Source organism: Mustela nivalis (genome assembly GCF_964662115.1).
Source record: "Mustela nivalis genome assembly, chromosome: 4".
Lineage (NCBI taxonomy): Eukaryota > Metazoa > Chordata > Mammalia > Carnivora > Mustelidae > Mustela > Mustela nivalis.
In genome coordinates, this window is record NC_139023.1 from 115,680,116 (window position 1) to 115,707,864 (window position 27,749).

At 34.8% G+C, this 27,749-nt stretch overlaps 2 protein-coding genes across 7 annotated transcripts in view; one reads left to right on the forward strand and one right to left on the reverse strand.

Moving 5' to 3' along the window:
* The window catches only part of CCSER1 (coiled-coil serine rich protein 1), a 1,379,910-nt gene that overhangs the window by 1,351,159 nt on the left and 1,002 nt on the right, over positions 1–27,749 (reverse strand). The gene's annotated exons all lie outside the window — the stretch shown is intronic.
* Positions 1–27,749, forward strand: part of LOC309863126 (uncharacterized protein) — a gene marked incomplete at its 5' end in the record, with an annotated part of 95,130 nt that overhangs the window by 59,098 nt on the left and 8,283 nt on the right. Inside the window, one exon of the mRNA XM_082727594.1 lies at positions 27,392–27,554. Within this exon, the coding sequence (XP_082583720.1) occupies positions 27,392–27,554 (163 nt within the window). The remainder of the gene's footprint in view (positions 1–27,391; positions 27,555–27,749) is intronic.

Below are 27,749 nucleotides of genomic sequence, written 5' to 3' on the forward strand. Positions count from 1 at the left end.
AATAAAATCAGCGAACCCTACAGAATGCATATGCATATCTGTTCTTATTCTACAGGGAGGAAAGGTATAAAGAGCAGGAAGCAAGCTTACAGTAACTCAAATATAGATCATCGGTGAGAAAGAAAAGCAGACAGGATGAACAGATGAATGAAAGGAAACTTATTAAGCCTTCACAAGTTTACATAGAGCAAATTCACTTTTGTCTTTATACTTATTTAAGATAAAACATCAGAAGCTATGAATTTTTATTAAGCATCTTCATGGGCAGGCAATTTTATTTTTGCATGATTTATATCTTTGGTGGCTTATCTTTTTGGCAGCCGAATTTGAATTTCTAAAATCTCAGCTTCTAGTCTTAATTGTGGTATATGCAGCATCTGGCAAAAACATCACACCAAAGCACACTGATGGTTTACTCACATGGTTGACTGAGAGACCTAGGATCATCAATAGGATTGTTCCCAATTTCACTTTACTTCAGAATGGTTTTTTTGGGGGGAGGGGGGATTGGTTTTGTTTTTATTTTTTTGTCTAAATCTTCATCATTTTCCTTTCTCTCTGGTCTTCCTTTGTAGAGCTATTTTTCCCCCAGTGCTTTCCATTCTATTTCTTCTCATAGCCTCTAATATCAAGCTTCATTACCTATTTTATCTTCCTTCTGATTCTTCCAGATTTCCCTGTCCATTGGAATCTCTCTCCAACTATAAACAGCCATTACATGCTTTCATTAACCCTATTTCCAGTGCCTTTTGTAACTGCCATTTGATAAAAACTGGTGTCCCAAGGGGCTTCCAATGACCTCTTACTCAGCAACCCTAACAGGCTTTTCTTACAGCACTAGAGAATTTGGTCATCTTTGTTTAGAAAAATCTCACCTTTATTGCATTCTTTCTCACTGAACTCTGCTAATGGTCCTCCTAATGTTTCTTTGCTCAGTCTTATTCCTTGGTTATAGATCCTGACTAAAGGCCTTTTCTCTTTCTCTAATTTCTCCTTTGTAAACTCAACCCACAATTATAGATTCAACTGCCGTCTTACTGTGCATTACTGTGAGATCTATAGCATCAGCCCCATTAGATCTGACCTCTAAATAAATTTTTAGTCTCAAATCTCTAATTTCCAAATGCAACTGTCTCCAGTCTACCCCCACTCCTTCAGCAAGCTACAGTATTTTAAGGATTTACTATTAGGTGACAACGTGCGCTGGTCTGAATGCAACAATTTTATGGACTCAAATCCTATTGTCCTCTTTCAGGTTGTGTGATTTTACGTATGTTACGTAAGCTCTTCAAGTGTAAATTTCCCAATCTGTAAAATGAGAATAACAACACTGCCCACTGAAGATGGTTATTAAAAGCACAGCATATAACATATGTGAATTCTTTGACACAGTGAACGGTCATGTTGTTTCAGTTAACATTAGACATTAAGACTTTAATTATCACTCGTATCAAGTAGGTTTCATCAATAAGAGTAAAAATGGCTTCAAACAATGTCTGAAACAAAGTGATTCTCAATATATGTTAAGCATTAGTTATTACTCTGGCAAAACATATAAATCTGCAGGTCAAGCCTGGAGGTAGCTATGTTGAAACAGAGTACTGAGATTACAGTGAAGAGAACTGGGCGTAAAAACTAGCTCCAAAATGTAAAGCAATGTAAACTGGCTAAGTCACTACATTCTATGAACATTAAACTATTAACTACTGAAAAACTGAATTCCTAGGGCCCGAACGTTCAGTGGCTCTATGAGTAGCTAACTCAGTGTACCCAAATATTAACTCTCCATCAACTCCCCCCTTAAATTTCCTGTTGTGTTCTTTCTAGTAGAAAAACAACCATCTTCCTAGACATCTATACTAGGCATGTCCAAACTGCCCCACGTCTTCTTCCCCATGTCAGACTATGACATCACCATTCAACCAGGAGCTACAGCCAAAAACCATGATCCACTTGAATTAACGTTTTCAAAAAACCTAGCACTAACAAGTTTAAAATCCTCACAACAACTCTTAGCTTATTAATCTACTGCACAAAATATTTAGTCCTTTACATCTTCTACAGAATAAATCTCAAATTTCACTGCCTTACTTTTAAAGTATTTCACCATCTGATCCCACTTTACCCTTCTGCTGTCATTTCCTACAACTTCCCTTCCGGCATTGTCTACCCAACCAAACAGAACTACAGCCGTGTTCTGCTACACACCCAGGGTATTTTCTTTCCTTCATATGTTCATATAATCCACTGTGCCTGAACGCCCTTCCTGATGTCTGAATGTCTAAATCACATTCTACCAGACATTGTGGACTGCCTACTCAGGATCCCTTCTCCCTTTCCCCATCCAACAATACACGCATTCTCAGTGCAGTAACCCAAAACTCTGCTTATGCAGCTGAATACTCAGAAAAAATCAAGTCCCTTTTCCAACTCCAGGGATAAACTTAGGCTCACTTAGGCCAATATGCACATTCCTGCATCCTGGCCACAGGATAACAGTGAGCATGTGTATCCCGGGCATTCCAATCAAGGTAGTTTTAATGTTTTAATGCATAGAACACTTCCTTCAACTACCAAGACAGTCTTTCTTCTTCTAGGCATTGTTATGCACAGTTAACTCCTGCCACCTTCCTACCAGTCAAGGGAAAGAGCAGAGTTGATAGCATCAGAGAGAAACAGCAGAAACTCTGAACTAACCGTATCTCTTCACTGTTCTCTGTGTGAATTCTCTTCAGTTACAAGAACAAGCCAATTCCCTGTGTTATTTAGGATATTTCAACTACCCACTTATAGTTTTAAATTCATACACATACATATATTTCATGACCAAATTAAAATATAACATATAACTGGAGTTAAGCTCTCCTTAAAAATCATAGTTTTTTCATATGAATTTTTATGATATTTACAGTCTATCTAATTAGTGCATTACAGTATATGGTGGATCCATCATAACTAGTCCCTTGGAACACAAACCCATCAATGACCAATTCATGTCTATTTCATCTTGGAATCTTTCATAATGCTTTGTACACTGTAAGAATAGCATAAGTAACTGTAATATTGAACACCTAAACAAACAGAAAAAAAAAAACAAAAACAGAAAATAATCAGTTGATGTAATGATCTCCTAGAATCAATTATTTTTAATAAAAACGTAAAATTACTATCTTAGTTTTCTCCCGAGTTGTATCCTTTGCAATATGTATCTTCTTAGTCAAACAAAATATCATGAAACTTTACCAATGTATTCTAGAGTCTTAAGATTTAAAAGCATTAATAGAGGGCGCCTGGGTGACACAGTTGGTTCAGTGTCTGCCATCAGCTCTGGTCATGATCCCAGGGTCCTGGGATCAAGTCCCACGTCCGGCTCAGCAGGGAGTTTGCTCCTCCCTCTATCTTTACCCCTCCCCTGATCATCCTTTCTCTCTCTCATACTCTCTCTCAAATAAATAAAATCTTAATAAAAAAAAATTAAAAGAAATCTGTAGATTAAATATTAAATGCCTGTTAATCTCTTTTGTAGCTTCAATATCAGTATTCTATTCTAAATGACTAGCTTAAAGTTTAAATCACAAAGAAAACACACCAGATTGTAGATTTTTATAAATCCTACAGAATCACTTGAAATTAAACATCTTCAAACAATTACATATTAAACATATTATACCTAATTCCTAAAGTGAACATTATATACTTTTTGCAGAAACCCTGTATCATCATGTTTCTTGATAAATCTAAAATATAGTAATGGCAATATATTAAAATGCTACCCAGACAATTTCACCTGTGTTGGCTTCTATTATTCCATTTCTTTCATTCATGATCATTTCATTTTACACAGGTACAATTTTCTTAGGTATATTTGAAAGTGTTTCCGGCACGAATTTTCATTATTCAGCAAAAGGACTTCAGTTATAATTGCTTTGACAGCTTTGCTTTAAATCTTTCATATTCTCATTCATGTTAATCAACCATGCAAGTCTTTGTCAACCCAAAGCATGACTGTGGCATTTTTTATTGAATCAAATGCTTTATTTTTGTGGAGGGAGGAAAAAAAATATAATAATCCATTCAGTAAGATTTTAATGATGATATTTTAAATAAATTTCAACCACAAAACAATAAAAGAATACCAGCATGATGAGAAATATTGGCTAAATGTTTGTTCATTGAATTAATAACTATTTAGATTCCTGAAGAGACCAGTTATTAAAGTCATCTATACATAAAAACTAAACCTAGGCACTACTTCAAATATATTTTCCATAAAGATATTTAGATCTACTACAGCTGGATTACTTAGTAAGATAACTGGTTTTTCTTTTTAATAATTACAGCATCATAAACATGAAAGACCATGGTTGTCAGCACTGGCTTTAACAACATATTGTGTATTACATTCAGGACACTGATGGGGTGATGAAGACAAATGGAGTACAAGTATGAATAAATGTTTTTATGTTCAAAATGTTTCACATGCTAGTAATGACCTTTATAAAAATTGAATTTCTACACATACACAACTGGTCACAAATCATGCATCTTCTTTATTTAAAGGGGCAAGAGGCAGGATTGATGACATGTGTCCCCACTAATGACAAGGCAAGAACTTATCAGAAATCTCTGAAACCCCACATTTTTCTCATATCAGCAACTGACATTACTGCAGGGTCCCTATTCAAACGAATAGAAAAATACATTTTAAACACAGACTAATTGATTTTTATTCCTTTGGAAAATCAAATACAGCTCAGGAAGTAAGCATAAACACTGGTGATTTCAGACTTTTTTATTGCATGGTCCCATGCAATAAGGTTTCTCTTTTACACTGGAAAACATAAGGTGATTGATTTTAAGTATAATACAGACAAGTGAGAGAAAAATGTTGGTCTGCTTTCCCATTTAATAGATGTTTCTATTTTTCCTGTATCACTAAATATTTTAGTGAAGTTTAAAATAATTTCAAGATCAAGAGGTTGTGATAGTAAAAATTTCAGCTAAGAATAAGCCTATTTCTGATTTTTAAAAATTATTTGAATAAGTTTTTTTTATTATTATTATTTTTAAAAGTTCATTATAAACAGCACTTCCAAAGTTGTCATATAGGAGACAAAGTTATTCATTATAATTTCAATTAGTTACTTTTCTTTCCCAAGGATGAACACATTTTCCAGGAATGACTACGTATTAGCCTTCACTAAAAGGGACATCAGACATTTGGTTACTAACCCACCTACACTAAGTTATTTCCCAGTTGATACTGGGTTAACAGCACTACCTCCAAAATGAAGGTCAAGTGTACTCTTCAATTACTAAGGACAAAAGAAGTACACAATTTCACCACTATCAGATTCCCACTGTTTTTTTGAAAGGGGCATCAAATGGCATGGCTTTCCAACAATAACAAAAATATGCAATGTTTATGAAGAAAAACTACAGTTGGCATCCATCTCTACATAGTGAAGTGGTTAAGAGCATGGATTCTACACCCCACCTCATGGATGAGGCCCACTCTTATTACTTTTTGTATGAACTTGGGTATTTACTTAACATCTCTAACCCTCAATGTCCTCATCTTGGAGCAGGTGATATTCTACTCCATCAGGTTATTGTGAGGACTGCCTTACAAACGTGTAAAATTCTCCAAACTGGCTAGTAAATCCTAAACGTAGTATCTATACTGGTTATTAGCTGCATTTATAAATATCATTGGATTTCTAAAATAGATGCCATAAGGAGCATTAAGTTCTTACAAAATCAAATACCCTTCACATTCTAAAATACACTTCATTACTTACATACTTTATTAAGGATATGATCCATGTAAAAAACAAAACATCTAGACAAATGGTTCAAAAGACCATATTCCTATTCCTATGCCCTAATGGAGGAAAGCAGACATATAGAGGAGTTTGTGTTAGGGGCTCTGCTTGATAGCATGTCAGAATGTGACAGAGGAAAGAACAGTTTAGCTAAAGCCAGAAGCACTCATTAACAGTGAGATCCCAGGAAATACATTTAATTTCTAATCTCAAGTGTGTCCACTATAAAGCCAAAATCAAAACCAAAATAACTGTCCAGTGAGGGTCAAGTGAGATGGAGTTTTATAAGTAGTGTACAGTCTACATCTTCTCCTGAGGAGTGTTGGAGTTTGGGTTGTTACTGCAGGTGGACAGATCACTTACTGCTCTGATGAAAAAGCCCTTTACTCTGTGACCATGAGCACATCTGTGTCAACACTGCACTACAAAAATACACATTTTATAGAGAATAAGCACTCCTTTGTGCATTGTTTTTACTCTGCAGTCAACCCAGGTATAGTAACCACGCAAAACATTTGTATCTAATTTTCTTTTTTTTTATTCTGACTGAATATTTTCAAGACACTATTACTGGGTTTTTCACAAAGTAAATCCGTGGACACACCAGGAGATATACAAACTACTGGGACTTACAAACACTATTTTTTTTTGTTTATGAACACATGCTTATTTGGGAGAAAAACGAAGGACCATTAATTTTTTCAACTCCCAAAAAGTGCCTATGAACTTAAATTACTAAGATTTAACTAAAAAGTTAAATTACTAAAACTCCCTTTTGAAACAATCTTCTAACAAATTATCCTACTCAAAAGTAATCACATTCTAACTTATATAAGTTCACAGTCTTAAAAAGTTTTTTTTTCCTCCTTTAATAAAGTCACAGTATAGCCAACGGAATGGCATTTTTGTTTTCTAATATAATTGCAAAAATATTTTAAATGTTTGTGTTTACTGATTATTCTTCTTACTTTCAAACGTGAAATAATTTGATCAGGTAGATCTTCTAGGATTTTAACACTCTTGGTTCCACTATACTGAATTCTTCAAATACTTAGTTCGAGGTACGTATTTAATAAAATCATTTGCCAGAATAATTTATGGTAGACTTCTGGGTGCTTGAATATTGCCAAAATTACTTTTTTTTCTTTTATTATTTTTAAACTGAAGTATAATTGACACACAATTATTAAACTAGTTTCAGGTAGCCAATATTATTTCTTTATCTGTGGGTATCAGATGCCTAGATATGAGGTATAGATATTATTTTAATAAACCAGAAATAATTTCTGGCTTATGACATTCCTTTTTCATTGAAACACTTTGATATAAGAAGTTAAATAAAATAAAATGAAATTACAACTTATTCCAGCATACACAAGCTAAGCAATCATTGACACATTGATTCACGTGTCATTTATCAATTGATTGATTTTTCTGTGCCTCCATTTTTATGAACAGATATAGGAATTAAAAATAACCTAATTCAGGGGCAACTGGCTGGCTCAGTGGGTTAAGCCTCTACCTTTGGCTCTGGTCATGGTGTCAGGGTCCTGGGATCGAGCCCCACACCGGGCTCTCTGCTCGGCAGGGAGCCTGCTTCCCCCTCTCTCTCTGCCTGCCTCTTGCCTACTTGTGATCTCTCTCTCTCTCTCTCTGTTAAATAAATAAATGGAGGCTTTAAAAATGAAATAAAATAACCTAATTCACAACATTGTTCTGAGAATAAATCAAGAGCATGAAAATTGAGCACTAGCACTGTGCCTTGCATATAAAAAGTACTCAATAACTGTTAAGTTTTTTAAGTTTTTAAACAAAGTTTTGAAAATGAAGTATCAAATAAATCACTAAATAAATAAAAATAAGTTAATAAATAAATAAAATGACCAAAATAGAGGTAGCAGCCTAAAGATAATCAAAAGAAACACTGTTTTAACATTGAGATCATGAAATTATTGAGATCATGAAAATAAATATTAAATCTTATACATTACTTTTATAAAGATATCTTAATGTCTTAAAAGGAAATAATTCATGTGTTTTTAGAGATAAATAGCATTAATGCTGATCTGACAAAAGTCAAATACATAAGAGCCTGGGCAAAGCAATGCCACATCCCAAAGTTAAGGAAAACTGTTCATTTCTACTGAAATATTTTCAAAAGCATGTTCTTCTAAAAGACATATTATTCTTTGGATAAATAGTCATCAACTATGAAGATACTCATGAACATTATCTAGTCACATCAAAATTGGTAATATAAAGTTATACTGACTTAGCCAACTTCAGTAACAATTAAAAGCTGAGAAAAATACCAATACTTGACTAAAATTTTCAACCCTCTACTTCCTTTTTTTTTTTTTTTACATTGTTTAACTCGCATCTTTCTTCTGATCTATTCTTTGAACCAAGTACAAGCTGCTAACCCAAACTTGCCAGGAACAAGAATGATGGTAACTGTTTTTCCAGGAGAAATCAGAGGTAGTAAGTACTACAGGACAAAAGACTTTAACAACAACAACAAAAAATCTATAGATTAATTCCTTTACATTTATTAAATTTAGACATAAGAAAAAGCGTAATATAGGAAAAGTATTATTTTTAAAAAAGTATTATTTTACACTCTTTAAACACTTAGAGACACTTTATATATTAAAATATTTTCTGACCTTCTAATCTTACACTATAGATTAAAATTCTACATCTGTGCTTTATAAATTTGGTTCCACTTTTCAAAAAACTAGAAGTATAAGAATATAAAAAATGAGGAGGTTATAGAATCATACATCAAAAGGATAGTATTTATCTCACTTGTTCTTGTTCACTACTTTAGCTGAATATTTTAGTTTGAAACATTTTCCCATTCAAAGTTTATCTTCTGTTTAAGTCTTGGAAAGGTAAGAATGTTACTTCCTAGATGCCTAATAGCAGTTAGCTTTCAGCAAATGCCAACTACAAAGCTATATAATAGTGGTTCACAGATTAGTTTTTAAAAATCTCACTTCTTTCATCATCTGCCAATGTTACAAGGAAAAAAAAAGAACTGCTTCCTAAGAAAATGCTTATAATTGCATGTATCATCCTAATATTTAAAACTCCAGTCCTATTTTTTCATTTTTGTAATCTGTAGAACTTTAATTTTGTTTTAATTGCACATATTAACCAACGATACACATACCAAGTTCGAACTCCAGACTTAAAAAAATTTCCAAAGGGGCACCTGGGTGGCTCAGTCAGTTAAGCATCTTCCTCTGGCTCAGGTCATAATCCTAGGGTCCTGAGACTGAGCCTCACGTCAGGCTCCCTGCTTCTTCCCCTCCCTTTACCCCTCCCCCTGCGTGTGTTCTCTCTCTCTCTCTCTGTGAAATAAATATATAAAATCTTTTTTAAAAATTTCCAAAGGATGGTAACGTAGTAAAAGGGAAAAAAAAGTTTTTGATTATGAGACACTTCACAGATTGAAAACATACTAACAGTCAAAACAGTAACAAAACATCTATAACATCTTTAAACCAATGACTGCATAAAGAACATATTCCTCTAGAAATTTAGACAACTGTAGTCAGTTCCTATATCCACAGATTGTGAATTTAAAAAACAAAATCACTTTTAGCTTAACAGATACTGAAATCCTAAACAGAGAGTCAGCCCAAGTCTATGGACAATGTGAATTTTAAAATGCCGTATTGGAGAAACAGGACAGCAGTGAACTTTTATTTTAAAGGCAAGAGCATATAATGCAAAAGGCAAGAAGAACCACAGTTAGTTGTTTCTTTTACCCTTCCTAATTTTATTTTATAATGTAACTCTTTAATTATTTAAGTGTTATTTTGATTATGTGGCCTTCTACATTCACTTAGTTGGGGTTACCCTATGCATAAAAAATGATGTTTTGTTTGTTAAATTGAAAAGGTGGTCAACTCTCAGATTTTGATTTGAAATCTAATTGGGGCCTACGAGATGGGAATATTTTGAAGGTAGAAGGTAACAAAAGAATAGGATTAGCATTTCAAATGTCATCTAAAAAACAAAATTAATTTTTTAAACATTTTTGTCCTATTACCTGATATCTGGAAGTTTATTGGCCATCTAACTTCTCTTTTCAAAATTGTATGTAGCCAGAAAACAAATTTTGTTTCCTAAAAGAAATATAATAATGGTCCCAAAACTTTGTAGAAATATTACTCAAGTAGTAATTAATTTGGATGAGCTGATCCCTTTGGTTGATTTTTATTATGTTAGATAGTAAGAGTTTAATTATTGGATGAATCAAAAAAGTATATAACTGATCGAAATGAATTAATGGAACATTTGAATTCACAAAGGGAAACTAAGCCTTAGAATAAAATACTTTAAATGAAATTTTTCCACAGGCGTATTACCTAGTGATTACAATAATCTGAATTTCCAAACTTGGTTCTATTTAATTGTGGTGTACAGAAATTATAAAAATCCTATGTGACCATACTGTATTCACTAAGCACGCTGAACAGCCAAGGTCACCTAAGAATCCAGTTGTCATTTCAATGAGGACTAGATATGCACTCTGTAATTATATTCCACTACTTATCACTTTTTTCCTCACTACTTAAGCTTGACTCAGCTGCTTCTCTATATGCATTGACTAAATCAGAGTCCACCTTCACAAAAACTTCCAACTGACATCCAGGGCAGTTGCAGGGAAGCAATTATTAATAGTTGGTGGGGGAATGAATATCACCAGAGGTATAAAGTGATCCACATGTATCTGACATAATGCTGTTTCACTTAAAATACATAGTGGCTAACTGAACATAAAAACAAACAAACAAACAAAAAAATCCTAGTCACCTACAAGTTGTATTAAATGGGAAACAAAAAAGGTGTCATCCACAAGGCTAGAAATTATAAGAATCCCATGAAAAATACAGGTAGCCGTCCACAACAGGGTTGCCATAGCAGGAATGCGAACATGACCTAGCTATAACTTGACCAAGCAAAGTGTGGGAGCAAGCTCAGGGAAGCTGTGAGCTAACTAAAGTAAAATTTCAAGAAATAAATTCAAACTATCAAGTTCTGGCAGTAAAAATAGTAGATGGAACAACACGGTAAGTATTTTCTTTCCCTTAAAAAAATCATCTTTAAAAAAATTATCTTATAGGGTGCCTGGGTGGCTCAGTCAGTTGAGCATCTGCCTTCAGCTCAGGTCATGATCCCAGGGTACAAGGATGGAGGCCCACATTGGGGTCCCGGCTCGGTGCGGAGCCTGCTTCTCCCTCTGCTTATACTCTCTCTCTCCTCTGTCAAATAAATAGATAAAATCTTTAAAAAAAAATTATAGCTTGGCTGCTGAAGTAATCTTACAAGCAATGGGTATACAAATAAGTTTGAGAGGATTCATAATGAAAGTAATTTACAGTTCTCTCACATGTATTAAGGATGTCAGCAAGTCAACAGCACACATGGGATCTAGGGCACAGCTCAGGCTGAGTGACTATGGGCAATCCGCAACCTTTCTGAGCAGTTTATTTCCTATAAAATAAACAAATATTCTTTTATTCTATATTAAATTTGGCAGCTAATAAAACTCCTTTCTAATCTTCTTTTTTCTTTCTCCCTCCCCAGAAGAAATTACCACCCAAATTTGGTACACAACATCCATTTTTACACATATTGCATATCTATACACAGTATGTCATTTTGATTTGTGTGCTTAAGAGTAATGTAAATGGTTTTAAATTCTAACAAATGTTATTTCTGTGAAATCATTAAGATTGTCACTAGTTATTTACTATTGTAAGAAATGCTGTGTTTAAGTTTTTTAAATGTATTTAATGTACTTTAATGTACTATGAAGCACAAGTGCAAAAATGTCTTTAATGTAAAACCTAGGACCAGAACTGCCTGACCACTGACTCTTCATAACTTCAACTTTACATGGGGCACTTAAGTGGCTCATTGGGGTTAAGCCTCTGCCTTTAGCTCAGATCATGGTTTCAGGGTCCTAGTATTGAGCCCTGCATCAGCAAGGAGCCTGCTTCCCCCTCTCTCTCTGCCTACCTCTTACCTGCCTGCCTGCTTACTTGCTTACTTGTGATTTCTCTCTCTTTTAAATTAAAAAAAAAAAAACCACAACCATCTTTAACTTCAACTTTACTACCTTACCAAAAGGGTTTTCAAAGTGTTTATAATAAATTACACTCTCGCAAGAAATGCATATACTCCAAATATAACAATACTCCACATTCCCACCAAAACTGAGCAGTGCCAAACTTTTTCTTTTTTCACTCATTATGAGCACTATGAAATGACATTCCACTCTTTAAATGTCCATCTAACTATTAATAAGATTGAGTAAATTTCCATGTTTATTTGCCAGTGAGTTTCCTCTGTTACAAGCTTCCAGTCATATCTTTTAATCCATTTTTTTTCTATTGGGCAGTTGGTCATACAATCATTGGGCTATTGGCTTTCCTTGTATATTCTGGTACTTAACGAGTTATGTTTATTGTAAATATTTTCTTTTTATCTGTGGTTTACTTTTGATGTTCAGATATTCCTAATTTTAATTTTTTTAAATAGGGGCAATAGGGTCAATAGGGAAACCTGGATGGCTCAGTTGGTTAACCATCTGACTCTTGGTTTTGGCTCAGGTCAGGTCAGGATCTCAGGTTCTGTGGGCTGGGTGTGGAGATTGCTTGAGATTCTTTTGCTCCCTCTTCCACTGCACCGTCCTCCTCTCCTGGCCTGTCTCTCTCTCTCAAAAATAAAAGTAGTATGTATATATAATATACATATACCATATATTTAATATATAATATATAACAATAGTTTCCTCCAAAATTATCAATTACTTCTTTTAGGTTTTTGCTTTTAGGGCCTTGTTCAAGTTATCCTCCTCCCCACAAAGGTAATGAAAATACTGTTCTATGCATTCTTCTCTACACTTTTAGGTTTTATGCATTTTTTTTAATTTTGTGATTTCCGGGGGACATAAATACAAAGTCTAGAGCTAGTACAGTTTGCTTTCTAGAATATATTCAACAAAAATCTATAAAACAAATATACAAGCCATAAACTCCAACAAATTCACACACTATCCATAAATGTGAGGCTAATAAAAGTGATATGGATAGGGAAAAAAAAAACAACTGACTTGTTCCAGGAAGAACAAAGTTGTTAAAAAATAAAGGAAAAATTTATCTATCTTTTCATTCATCCCTACAGCTAAAACTTACTAAAAGCCTACTAAATAAATACATATACATATACATATATACGTATCAAAGATTATAGACTAAATTTACAATAAAGATAATACCTGCTGTGTGTGTGTGTTTGCATGTGTACATCCTTGCCAGGAAATGAGAACACAATGATGGGGGAAAAAAAATCTCTATTCTTATGGAACTTCTCATCTAAGGGAAAGAAAAATATTATCTAAATAACCTCACAAATAATTGTAAAGTTAGAGCTACCTTAAGTGCTATGAAAGAAAGTGTATGGTTCTCTAAGAGCTTAGAATAGTATAAAGAAGTGATGCTTGAGTTGAGCCATGAAGTTTAGGAAGAAACTAGGTAAATAAAGCAGGAATGGAAGAGCATTCCAGGGAAAGGGAAGAACATGCACAAAGGTCTTCCTCCTCATCTACTGAATTAAGCAATACAAACACCTTATACAGGGTTTGTGATTAGTCTTCTTTGTATTCAAAAGCAAGCCCTGTTCATTGTTCACATATCCAACACTGCTACTGGTGTCTGGCACACAGTGGATGTTCAATAAATACCAAGTGATTTGAAGCAAAACTGTTCAATTTTGCAATATATGTGCAATTTTGCAGTTTGCTAAGGCAAAATATGTGTTCTTTCATTCTGAAAAAACAGACAGAGCTTATATCCCCAAAACTAGGGCTTGGCAGAAACACTCGAAATCTATGCAGCTTACAACACAAAGTTCTAAATAAAAGCATAAAAATATTTTTATAAAAATCTTATTTGCCTTAAAGGACATGTAAAATTCCTAATAAAAAAATTACCAAAAAAAGGAGGGGGGGCGCTGGGTGGCTCACAGGGTTAAGACTCTGCCTTCGGCTCAGGTCATGATCTCAGGGTCCTGGGATTGAGCTTCGTGGTGGGCTCTCTACCCTCTCTCTGCCTGCCTTTCTGCCTACTTGTGATCTCTCTCTCTGTCAAATAAATAAATAAAATCTTTATAGGAAATGCATAAACTTACTCCTTTTAAAAGAAGGATGAAAATAGATTTGTGAAAAGATTATCCCTCTATTATATTTTGCATGTGTCTGCATTAGTATACTTTCAATTCAGCTAAAATTACTTGTTAAAGCTAAATATGAATATGCTATGGAAAAAAGTCATATATGAACCAACTTCAGTATTTTACAAACTTAATTCCCAGATTTACCAGTTTAGAAGCTAATTTATACTACAGAAAAATGCACTGTAGCAGAACAACCTTTACTTAATTGTCTAGAGCCAACTAGGTACTGCTCAGACCTCAGAGTATAGCAAAGGAAACTCCCCAGGCGGGTGAAAGTCGTCATGGAAGGTTTCATGGAGTTAGGCCAGTAATGACAGCTGAGATATGCATAAACAGAAAGGATTAAATGCATATGCTGTGTGTGTGAGGGTGTTCTAAGTTATATGACCTTAACAAAGTGGAAGATCTATGTTTGGATTAGCAAGGTGTGGTTGAGTTCACAGTGGGCCTCAAAGGCCAGGCAGACAAGTTCATATTCATTGAATAAGGAAACAGAAACAAAATGCAGTTTTGAAATGAAAAAGTGCCAGGACAAACACCCATTTAGAGTCAATAAAGAAAATGTTTGTTGCTCTATGCTATATGAAGAGTAAGATGACACTCCACTTCTCAGACCTGTTTCAGTATATACTGAATCACCTTTGCACAGCTGAATACAAATACAAATCCTTTAATGTGCTGAAATGAATGTATGTATAGCCAGCACTGTCTAAATGAAACTTACCTGCAAGTGGCCAAGCATACCTTTCTTAATCCAATTTTGCATAAGAGTTATCCTTAAGTTAAATAAGCATAATAACTTGGCATATTAACCCTGACATGATTTTTTTTTTTTTTTTGGTTGTTCATGGGGAAATGGCATTTAATTGACAAGGTTATAAAGCACAGTTTCACTCTTCAAATTTACTTATCACACAAGCATCTACTATACATGTGGCTCTTCTACTAGAATTAACACACTTAAAATATATAGCCTCCATCACTTATTTTCTTTACATTTTTCAACTGCCTAGCATCATATCTTGTATGTAAGACATCCTTAATAAATCATTACAAAAGTAATAAGGAACAGATGAATGATGACCTCTGTTTACAAAGCCCAATAACTGATCAATGATAAGGTATCTCTGTCCAAAAGAAAAACATGTATACATCAACCTATTGTGTGAATCAAAAAGGGCTTTTTAGCATAACATCCTTTACCCACTGTGAGGTTTAAATTGTTACGTGTCATTTTGGCTTAGCTTTGGTGCCCAGTTGTTTCATCAAACACTAATCTAGATGTTGCTGTTAAAGTATTTTTTAAATGTGATTAATATCTACAATCATTTGACTTTGAGTAAAACAGATTAACTTTAATAACGTGCATGGACCTCATCTAATCAGTTGAAGGGCTTAATAGCAACAACTGAACTTTCATAGAGAAGAAAGAAATTCCACCTCAAACTGTAACACAGAAATGTTACTTGAGTTTGTAGCCTGCTGGCCTACCCTACAGATTTCAGATTTGCCAGCCTCCACAATCACATCAGCCAATCCCTTAAAATAAATCATCTTACAGATAAATGATACAGATATATATATACACTAAGGGTTCTAGTTTTTTTTGAAAAGCACTAACTGATAACCTCTCCATTTAAAAAAACAAAAAAGACTAAAATCACCTCCATTATTAAAAGAAATTTATACAAGACAGATCCCATGATAAGATATTATATTAATATATATATGTGTATGTTTGTCCACACATGTACTTAACAAAGACTGGCCCAAGTATTTTGATTTAATATCAAATAAATTTTCTAGTCAAAAAAATTTTTAATTTAGTAATATTTGTAAAGACTCTTAAACTGGTTTTGATGGGGGTGTGAACTCCCTTACCTTCTCTTATTGAAGAAGAAGAATGTAATCAGAGCATCTTTTCCTGACCACATTCTAAATCAGAAGCAATCATCACTTTTGGTCCCCAAGGAGTCCTAGTCTTGACAGAAGGCTGGGGATTCCTGGAGTTGCGCTTACATAACACAAATGTGTTGCATGATCACTAAAATTTATCCCTTTCTCCTAACAATTTCATTATAAACCACAAAAACTATGATCACACATCATACTCACTCCTCAGTTTTAAGGCAACTTTTCTTTTCAGTAGGTTGAAATACTACTTACAGGAACATTTCATCTCTAGAATTACTAAAAAAAATGCTGTAGTAGTTGTAAACTCATAAAATTAATAATGACCATATATTATTTAGCAAAGAAATTACTAGTTTTCCAAACTGCGAGTTTAAGATGGTTACAGAAAACTGCTTTATTCATCTTTTAATTTTAACACTTTTAAGTCCTTTCTTTTAAATCTAAGTTATTTTGAATTACAGTATTTCTGTGAGTTCTATAAATAGGCCCCCAAAGGGGGGAGAAATTACTAAGAAATAAAGCTTTTCTGTTTCTGCTTCGTAACTGAAACACTGCCACTGATAACAGGTGGAAAATAAAAACAGGAAAGAGAAATACATGATGTCCAGGATAGATAGTATATATACTCCAAAAACATGAAAGGTAGAACTATAAAGTGAAACTATTCTCCATGAAAATGCCACACAGCCATTTCCTGTAGCTCATGGCCCTGAAATATACGGAATTTCTGACCAAAACAAAAAACAAAACAAAAACAAAAAACAAAAAAAAAACAAACTAGCACCTAAGCTATTTTTAAAATATTCTTATAAGGGAATTATACAGGCACCTACTTCACCAACATTCCCGTAAAAGTGATCAGCATGTCACTGCAGAACTAGTGACAGGATATCCTACGTAAATAAAGTTTTTCTACGATGATACAGTCACTTACTGCCACACTGGACTCGTAGTCGTAAACTACTCAGAGCAATGCTGTGTGCAGGGGTGTAGAGAACTGGAAATGAGCACACTTACTCTTTATGGCAGTCCAGGAGGTCAGGAGGGTGGCTACAAGAGAGAGAAAAGAAGGCCACCAATTTCCATTCTCAGCAAGGACCAAGGATATAGGAGTTCTACAACTGGGAACTAAGCTTCAGGAGGAGGGGAACAACACATGTCTCATCAACCAATATATACACAGGGCCTAGTACCATTTGCTTACTGAATTTAAAGAATTCTGTCAGCCTCATGTGGCCTCAGATTTTCTGACATATCAAAATGGAGATTTAGGCTATGGGATTTGAGAGGAGATCCCATATTCTAAAGGCCTTAGAAAGTCATGTTTTGGGTTCTGTTTTCAGGAAGTGATAAACCAGACTCTCCTTTGACCCTACCCTCTGTACCAGCCTGTACTACCACTTCTTACGTCCTTAAACCTTACTAATCCCCTAACAACACCTGCAGCATATATGCCCAGACTTCCTGGTCCTTTCATTTTTTTCAAGACTTTTAGCCATTTTAAATTACTCGGTTTCAAGTTAAGAACAAATTTTCAGTCTGTGAAAAAGCCATGAAGAGCAATATTCAAACTGAGCCTGGATGTGATTTAGGATAGTGGCTAGAACAGGGAATAGTTCGCACGGATGGCCAAAATTCAAGTCACTCTTAAGCAATAGTCACTCATTAATCAATTACTGAGGATCTTCATATCACTGATTTAGACCAGCTGCTTGAAAACAGAGTAAAATACAAAATCCTTGTCCTCACAGAGCTCATGATCTAATGGGCATAAAGCACAACCAAGCAGTGAATTTTGATACTTTAAATGGAGATGTGACACCCAGAATAGGCTTCTTGAATAGGATTGCAGGTGTATTTAAACTTACACATGAACTGGGCTTTGGAGGGCCCACTGGAATAAACCAAATGATGACAGGTTAGTCATTCCAAGTGAATGATGTAGTGTCTCCAAAGACAGGCTCTCGGATTAGCAAAAACAAAAACAAAAACATTTTGCACAATTTTGCAAGAGGGTTTCAGCAGAAGCCTAGTACCCTGGATAGCTCCCCTGCTACGGAAGTGACTAGAGACACAAGCACAGTATACTGACTGGAAGAGGGCTGGAGGACCTCCAGAACTTCAGAAAGTCCTATATTGAAATTAAAACTCTTCAGCTTTTAAAATACCTCATTCATTCATGTCCTACATGGACCTCTGGGGTTTTGTGCTTTCTGTACCATCATCCAATGAGCTCAGGTTCACTACTCCTCAGAAATATCCTAGGTGGCAATTCCTTCCTTCTCTTACTAAAGAGTTAGCACACAGTGACTTTACCCTTTATCCCTTCAGCGCCTGAACCTGGGACATTTGAAATTCCCTTAGGGATACTTCTTAATACACTGTTCCTATATCAACTTAAGACTATTACACTGTGGAGCCCTTTATCCTTTCAGAAGCTGAACTGTGTTGATGAAGAAAGTATGTCCTCAATACCACTATATTTACATATTGTGTAATACTGTAGGAAATAACTCTCAAAGTTAATTTTAGCAATAATGTTGCTATAAGTTTATATGCTTGTTATGCACAAATTTCTAATGACTTTCTTAATGGCCCAATATAGTGATCTATATTTTTAATAATACTCCTTTAGGAAGTGCATTCTAACTTTAGTAACTCGTTTATTAACAAATACTTTTAGTGTTCCTGGGTCTTGTGCATATGGATAAAACAACAAAAATCAAAACAAAATCAAAGTAACTATTCTTGAGCTGTCTTCCCAGTAGTTAACATCCTCTTTTAAATCCAGGAATCCTGAAGTGGAGACCCATCAGTTTGATAATCCATAAAATATCTTGAAACTTTACCTAAAATAAATAACACTTACCTACATTTCTAATATTGAATTAGAACTACTTTTTCCTTTCCCTAACTGTCTCATCTGATGTTTCTGTATATGCTATATGATTTTCCCCTTTCAAGCCTTTCTTGAATATTCTGGAGAATACTATGTATTAGGAAGCATTACTCACTAAATATATTTCATACATTCAGACTTAATACTCTGGTAATTTGTATAACTATAAATAAAAAGAAGCAAATAAATACAAGAACAGTTTCTAAAGGAAGAACTGCCTAAAATGGTAAAGCCTACACTTGCTTTACTTTTGCCATATCTTTTGTTCACTTGTTTGGTTTGTGATATATCATATGCTACTGACACCCAAAAGAAACCAAAACACCCAAAACAAACAAACAAACAAACAAACACTAAAGCTGTACATACGACAATTAACAACTCATTAACAGAATCAGAGTATTTAACTACTTCCAGGCAATAGTTAATTGCAGGGAATGGGTACATAAGACATGTTAGTCTTTGTTTGGTTGATAGAGAAGGTTATCACTAAGACTCCGAGGAGAGTTGAAGAGGGGTATTCAGTAGTATCTGAACACAAGGATACTGCTAATTTTTTATTAATGAGTATGGAAAATCAGAGAATGTATCATACTATCCACAGTATGCTTCTTTAGGGGTTCTATATTCCAAACGTATCATATTCAAGTAAGTTTATGAAGAATGGAGGAGGCAGATCATACTGAAATCAACATTTGACTAGAAAAGGAAAATCGGTGAACCCTAAAGAATGCATATGCACATTCCACACATCTTTGTATACACGTATCACATTTGGGTACCAAACAAAACATGGAAGAACATGTATTTCATTTATTATGAATTAAGTTATTCAGGAACTTTAGGAACCCCAGGAGGTACATTCTTTTTGAAATAGACTGACTTATACATAATAAGCATTTACAAAATGTTTCTTGCCAATGATGATGAGGGAACTCTATCTTGTGACACAGCTGGGTAAAGGAAGATTACATATAGTAAAATAAGTCTCGTGATGGTCAGAAGCTGGTAAGAGACTTGCACTAGAGTCTGGGAAGTGCTCTAGAAACCCAGCTATAAATACTTCCAAGAAGTCCAACCAGCCTGAGTATCTGGGGAAACATGGCAATGTGCCATAAGTAGTTGGCAACATGGTGGTCCAAGAATGAATATTGGAAATGAAGCCTACTTCTAAGAGCTGGTAATATTTAGAGACCCAGAAGAGTGATATTTTGGGGAGAGTCTGCCTGGCTCATAAAAGGACTCGGGAAATGAAGTGGTTTTAGACATAGGATCCCAGTCTTTAAAGTAACAAAGTAGGCTCTGTCAAAAGAAAGTCTTTGCTCAAATACTAGGAGAAATAGTGAAAATTGGGCAATTTATCAAGATGTACAAAAGAAATTAGGTAAGAATTTAGTTTAAGCTATAAGAAAGAATCATTACTATAAATGTTATAATATTAGGCTGGACATCAAGGGTGGCTGATGCTAACTCTAGAAGTGCTGAGTTAGAAACCAGTCAGTCTTCCCACTACAGAAAAGGATTAATCTTGAATCAGGAGCAAGGCTGAGGCTCCCGTTAGTGATGAAGTGATTCCACCAACAGAAACAAGTTCTGGTAAAAGCTACAAAACAGGCCGTAAGTAAAATATTCAGTTAAACTACTGATTTTTTTTTCTTCTTGTTGATATGCATCTATATTTACTTGTTACTTATTGATTTAAACACATTATAAAATATGTAACTTTGTACAGTCAGTCTAGTAAGAGGGCTTCAGAATAATGAAATTCAACTCTTCAATTATCCATGGACTTCTACAAAATCAGCCTTTAAGTACTTCCTTTGCTATAAACATTTGAACATTGATTAAACCCACATTTAAATAAATAATCTGAAGATTAAAAGCCAAAAGAAACTAAGTTGATACTACCCTGTGATCATATATTCCCTTGCTTGAACAAGGCACCCAAAGCTGTGTCAACCCTTCCAGAAGATAAGCTGTATAACTCCAAATATGGAGAATATCTAATGTTCGAACATTCTCTACATAAAGGCACTCAATCTGCAAATTATACTTGTTTACATATTAAATTTTTGTTAACTAATTGGGAGATTCTGACCAGATGGGGCAAGAGAATTATGACTGAATGGCAGGGACGGCACATAATAACCATATAGAAAAGCAAATTAAGAAGAGACCTTCAGCCTTGCAAGATCTCCATCACTTATTCAATCACCGGAAAAGCAACAACAGCATCACTGAAGAGAGTAGCACCAGCATAAGCAATGCACAGGCAGTGCTGAGCCTTGAGTTAAATCAAGAATAAAGAGAGGATACACTCCTCCACATTCTCTGTCTACTGGTTTCATAATTTCTGCATCAGCGTGATTTAAAAAAAAATAAAATAAAAAAGTTTGGCTTAGCTTGGCAGACCATAGAACACAACCTCAGTTTCCTCATTTCTACTAAAACATTTACACAAGAACAACTTTATAATCTTAGAAGAAATACATGGCATCATACATACAGAGTGCTTATCATGTTAGACCAGATCAGCACATTAGAGCCACTGCTGTTGTTAATGAAATGTATCTCATCATTTGCAAAACAGAAAGTAAAGCAGTACCTGTATTTACATATGTCCTAGGACTCTGTGGGTTTTAAAATGTTTTCTAAAGTATCTTTCTTTGGAAAAACATAAAACATCTTTATGATGATGGCGCACACTTACTCAACCAACATCTACTGGGCACCAATTGTGTGTTAATCTTTGATAACATAATATTGAACCAATCACTAAATACACATGAAATTAATATTTCAGTAAGTACTGCAAGGTAGAGGAATACAGAATTAAAACAATATATAATGGGGCAACTGATGTAACAAAGGAGGCCAAGGAACGTTTCCTTAGGGAGGGAATGACTGACCCCATAACTGAAATAGAGAAAAGGGTTGAGGGAGAGAAAGAGAAAGAGGCAGGAAGGAGGGAGAGAAGGAGAGAAAGAGGGCTACTACAAGAGTTACAGGATATGAACACATGATCTTACATAGTGAAAGATGTACAGATGTGGTCTAAAATTTATTTCAGTACTAGCACTTTGAGAACATTCCACACATGTGATGCTATTGTTGCACAGCTGTCATATTATAGAGAAAGATGATTATTCCATTCCCAGTCCAAAAATACCACATAAGAGTCAACAAGATTAAATAGAAAATGGTCAAGCTTTGTATGCTGTGCATATTTTTATGACTACCAGGAAGGCCTCGCCTGAGGTCTTTAGGGTCCAGCAAATTCTACACTTCTTAAATTACTTCCCCAATCGATAGCAAATATATGCACAAGAATTAGGAACTCATGGAATTCCTTTCTTAAATATACTTATAATCTGTATATACAGTTAAAATGAAAATCATCTGATGGAGAGTGTCATACTTTCCAGACCTCAATAGTTAAACCTTAGTCATCTCCAAGAGCTAAAGAAAAGTACTTAGCTCCCAAACAGGTGGAAAACACAGCCTTCAAGTTTTACTATAAAATACTCTAGGTCAGTAGTTCTCAAACTTGAGAGTGCAAAAAAATCACATAGAGGACCTCAACCCAGAATTTCTAATTCAGTTTGTGATGGAATTAGCATTTTAAGGAGTTCACTGCTGCTGCCGGTCAGGGAACCACATTTTGAGAACCACTGGTCTTATGTAAAAATTTGTCATTAAACAAAAATGTGGAGAAAGGAGAACCCTCTTACACTGTTGGTAGGAATGTAAACTAGTACAGACACTCTGGAAAACAGTATGGAAGTTCCTCAAGAAGTTAAAAATAGAACTACTCTACAATAGCAATTGTACTATTAAGTATTTATCCACAAGATACAAAACTGATTCAAAGGGGGACCTGCACCCTAATGTTTACAGCAGCAATGTCCACAGAAAGAGCCCAGATGTCCACTGACAGATGAATGGATAAAGAAGATGTAGTATATATATCCAGTGGATTACTACTCAACCATCAAAAGAAATGAAACCTTGCCATTTGCAACGACGTGGATTAAAGGGTATTATGCTCAGCAAAATAAGTAAAACAAAGACAAATACATACAATTTCACCCATATGTGGAATTTAGGAAACAAAATAGATAAACACAGGGAGAGGAAAAATAAAATAAGATAAAAACAGAGAGGGAGACAAACCATAAGAGACTCTTAATCCCAGGAAACAAACTGAGGGTTGTTGGAGGGGAGGTGGAGTGGGGAGGATGGAGTAACTGGGTGATGGGCATTAAGGAGGACACGTGATATAAGGAGCACTAAGTGTTATACGTAACTGATGAATCACTAAATTCTACCCATGAAACTAATAATATACTATATGTTAACTAAATTGAATTTAAATAGGAAATTTTAAAAAATCTAACCTGTACTAATACTGAATTAAAAAACAAAAACAAAACAATCCACGGTCTATACTGACCTGAGAGGGAAAGCTTTCCATCAGAGATGAATGCCAGCCCATAAATGTAAAAAAAGAATTATAAAATCACCACTTTCTAACCCCAAATGTTCTATTTCAGGTCAGAATCAATAGATCCCAAAACCATTCAGTGAAAAGTTGCTAGGAAACAGGATATTCACGTAACTTTAAAAAAAAAATAACTATTATAGAGTCTGCACTTGTGACAAGCACCAGATATTGTGTGTAAGTGCTACAACATTAAATTGTACACCTGAAACCAATATTACGTTGTATGTTAACAAGAATTTAAATAAAAACTTTAAAAAAGAGACTTTGCCATAAGTTAATGTTTCCTTTAAATCTTAACTGGTATCAGAACATAGTTACAGTGTTCAAAAATTTTAATCAGCTTAATTAAAATTTAAAAAGTGTTTAATGCAGTTTAAATATGTAAAACCAAAGCCATGTTTTAAGTTAACCCAGGTAGAAGGCTAGGCATTTGGTCAAACTGTATCGTCAATGATCAAAGCAGAAATCCTTCTTAAAAAAATGTAACATCATACCACAGATACTAGTGAACAGTTTCAACCACCATTTTTCTTTCTTTCTTTCTCCTTCTTTTTTTTAATTTTTCTTTCTTTCATCCATTTTATTTAGCTCACATGAAAAAGCTTAAAATGCAATACAGTCCTTTAAAAATAAGAACTGTTAACAATCTCTTGGTACTGTATCAACTGCTATATCTACAGTTTAGATTGGTCAGCTTTATATTTTTATATTACATTTAGTTTAAACTACTTATTGAAGAATGGTTCATTAGGGTGTTTTGTATCAATTTCCCCATCCTTTTTCACAGCTTCCCCCACCTCAGACTTCATGTTTTATTGTTAACTGACACTCTTGCATAGTGAAGATAATATTTCTGATAGAAGTATATGTCTTCAATATAAAGCAAACAGATTTTGTCACTATCCAATAGGGAAATAATGCAGAAGCTGTCAGTCATACACCAGGAGAGATTACATTATCAAAGTGATACACCTGTGACATATAGTCTAAAACCAAACTCAAAAGAGACCAATTAAAGATAGCCTGGTTTCTACTGTTACTATGTTGGAAATCATCCCACTTCTACATGAATATGAAACTGGTGATTTAATAAGCTTTTCGCTTTTGTAATAATTCTTATCTATTCACTGTCAACAGAATACATATATGAAAATCTTTTAATCCACATAATCTGAAAGTAATTCTATTCTGTTATCTATTGAAAGTCATATCTAATATTTGTACTATTTCTTTACTGTCACCATAACATACTTGTGGGGTATCATATTGAAAAAACAGGCTGAAAATCAACTCAGATGTTTCCTCCTATGTTCTTAAAATGAAGAAATTCATTTTAAACAGTTTTATGTTTCTACAAAAACAAACATATATACAAAGAAAAAATAACTAAGTTCGGAATGCTTAGAGACAGGACATACTCTTATTGTTAATATCATCTATGTATCAGAAGATAGTCTAAAAAATCTTTAAAATCACTACAATTCTAAAATTATTCCCCATGAGCCCTGCTTCCTAACTCTATATTCATGAAAAATAATGTAAAGATATATTAACCACTGTGAGTGCATTCTAGTAACTTTAAAATAAAAATATTACAGAAAATGTTATTTAATGGATTATACATTTTATATAAAGAATAAATATTAAGCATTTAATGAACGGTGGCTATTAAAATAGTTATTCTTTTACGTATCTCATTCTATTTTCCTTTAGAGCAAATCTAAGGAGAGTTGGTTAAGGATGTACCTCAAACATCTCAATTTTTTATACCTGCCACCTTGATACTAATACCATATTCAACACTTTCGTGTGATAAGGTACACCTAAACATTTCAAGTATCCTATGCAACTATATATTGAGCATTCTCTTCACTAAAAGGCAATATAAAATCAAAGATTTGTATTCTTAGGTACAGAAATTCAATTAATTTCAACAATGGGAGTATACAGAATGTTTGTACATCAAAAACCAACTCACCATTCCCTTTCCACAACAAATTCAACTGCTCTGCAATATCTAAATGTATTTCAAACAAACTTATTTCCCCTTATATCTTTCATTCTTTTCTATAATTCCAGGAGACTTGCAACTTACACTTCATATTTTCATCCACAAACCATTAATCCCATTTATACTTTAAGATCAAGACCAAGCAAGTCTTACCTAAGCCTGAAGCCTTTCAGACAAAACTCAGTATGAAATGTAATTGTTATGCTCTGAATTACTGCAGTCCTTGATAGGCAGGCAGTCTCTTACTATGATGGGTTAACATGCATCAGCTTTGTCCCAGTTGGAGGGTAAGCTCCTGAAGGGAAGGGAGCAAGGAAGTCTTATGCTCCTCCGCAATTCCTAGATAGTTCCTGGCACGACAACCCTTTATTAATGAGTACTATGTTGAGTAATGAAATGCAATGAAGAGTTGAGTAACAATGAAATATAATAAAAAGTTTTTCATTTTCTACTTCATGAGTTTCATATAAATTAATATTCTATAGGATAAATAATATATAGTTTAAAGTAGTAAACAGTTACTGGTTCTCTAACAATGTCAAAAAAACAAATCATTTGTAGAGACGACTTCTTAATGATCGCAGTAATACAATTCATCAAGTACACTTTTAAATTCCTCATTTTATCTACATTGCAACAATTCAGGAAAGTTAAGGTAGCAAACCTCAAAGTGGGGCTCTCAGTCTAAGTTCTAACGTAAAATATAAAACTGCACATGCTCCAATGTTGAAAGTGTATCTTATTTATTTCCTTCAGTAATCTCTACACCCAACATGAGGCTGGAACTCAAGACCCGATAACAAAAGTCACATGCTCTACTGACTGAGCCAGCCAGGCACTAGGAAGCTGTACTTTTAACCAATATGAATCTAACTAAATCAAAAGAACAAATTCTTAACTCTATTCTGTCTTCAAAATAAACAGGACTGTTAAGGAAAGCTACTTTCCCATTGAAAACAAAAACCACCACCAACAATTGGCATGTTCTGATCAAAGTACGAAGATCCTAATTAATATCAAATGAAGACAAATCACTCTGACAATAGGTTGACCACTTTACTTCTCTTTCTTCTCCGTGAAATTAATGAAGGGGTGGTTGGAATTTCAATGTTTTAAAAACACTGCGCTTGGCAGGCACTTAGAGACATTCCAATTTAAAATAATGAAGATACTGCCCTACTCCCTCTGTCACAGCCCAGTCCTAGGTTCTCTAAAAGCACAGGTTACTACTTCTAAGAACAAATTTGCTTAAAGCGTAATTGGTAGACACTGCCCCACATCATCTCTAAGCTTCTTGTCTTTGGAATTTGTACCTGTTTTAAAGTAAACAGAAAAAAAGAAAGAAAGAAAGAAAGAAATTGTGTTGAAACCTAGATTAATAGTATTTTAGGTCTTTCTTTAATAGTTCGTAATCAGTAGTAATCCACATAAACTCACCTAGGTGTCTTGTTCTCTTTCCTCCCCAGGGCTTTTAATAAAACCAGGCTTACAGTAAAACATGTGTGCATTATTTTTAATAGCCTTTCTTAGGGGAAGAGATGGGAGAATATGTTACATTTCAGTGGGAAGGTGTTCAACTGTAAAATATGAAAAATGAGAGCTACTGAAACCAAGTAGGTACTTTGCCTCTTGTGAGTCCTACTGATGGCCGTAAGAGGTAAGAGAAGTGGAGAACAAGTACATAAAAACATTAAAGGGCAAGAGATCAGTGCCTTCTAAGAAACATTTTTTTTCTACCTGTAAAAAGACGAGTGCTTTCTGACTTCACTGCATATTCCAGATTCCACGAGGGGGAGGGGGGACCAGAATTGCTTCTAATTCTGAGAAAAGAAGAGGAGAAATGGGAGAGAGGAAGAGAGAAACGAAAGAGGGAGGACGAGGAGAGAGAAGCTCAGCATACACTGAAGGAAACCCCGAGAAATTTCACAACTCTTTGCCATAAATAGCCTTTCTTCTCACTCTGGATACCTCCTCCTTTACATCAGCAAGCTCAGCCTCCACGCGCAGAGAAGCACCATTCACAAATCCCTCCGTCACCCCTTCGTGCAACCCTACCCCTCGATGGCACCGCCTGTACGAGTCCCTGGGACACACGCCAAAAGCTGAGGGGGCCCCAGGGTTTCACCTCAAGGCTGATTATCTCGTCAGGTGAGCCAAAGCATTGATTAGTCATGAGCGCGAATGCACACGAATGAGCGTGCACGCACACACACACACACACACATCCCTCCCTGGAGCCCTTGACGCGCCACCACAAAGCAATTTGTTCCCACTAAGTCGCTGCTGTTCCTGCCGCCGCTGGGGAGGGTCTCGCCTCCAATCCAGGAAGCTAGCGCCCGAGGA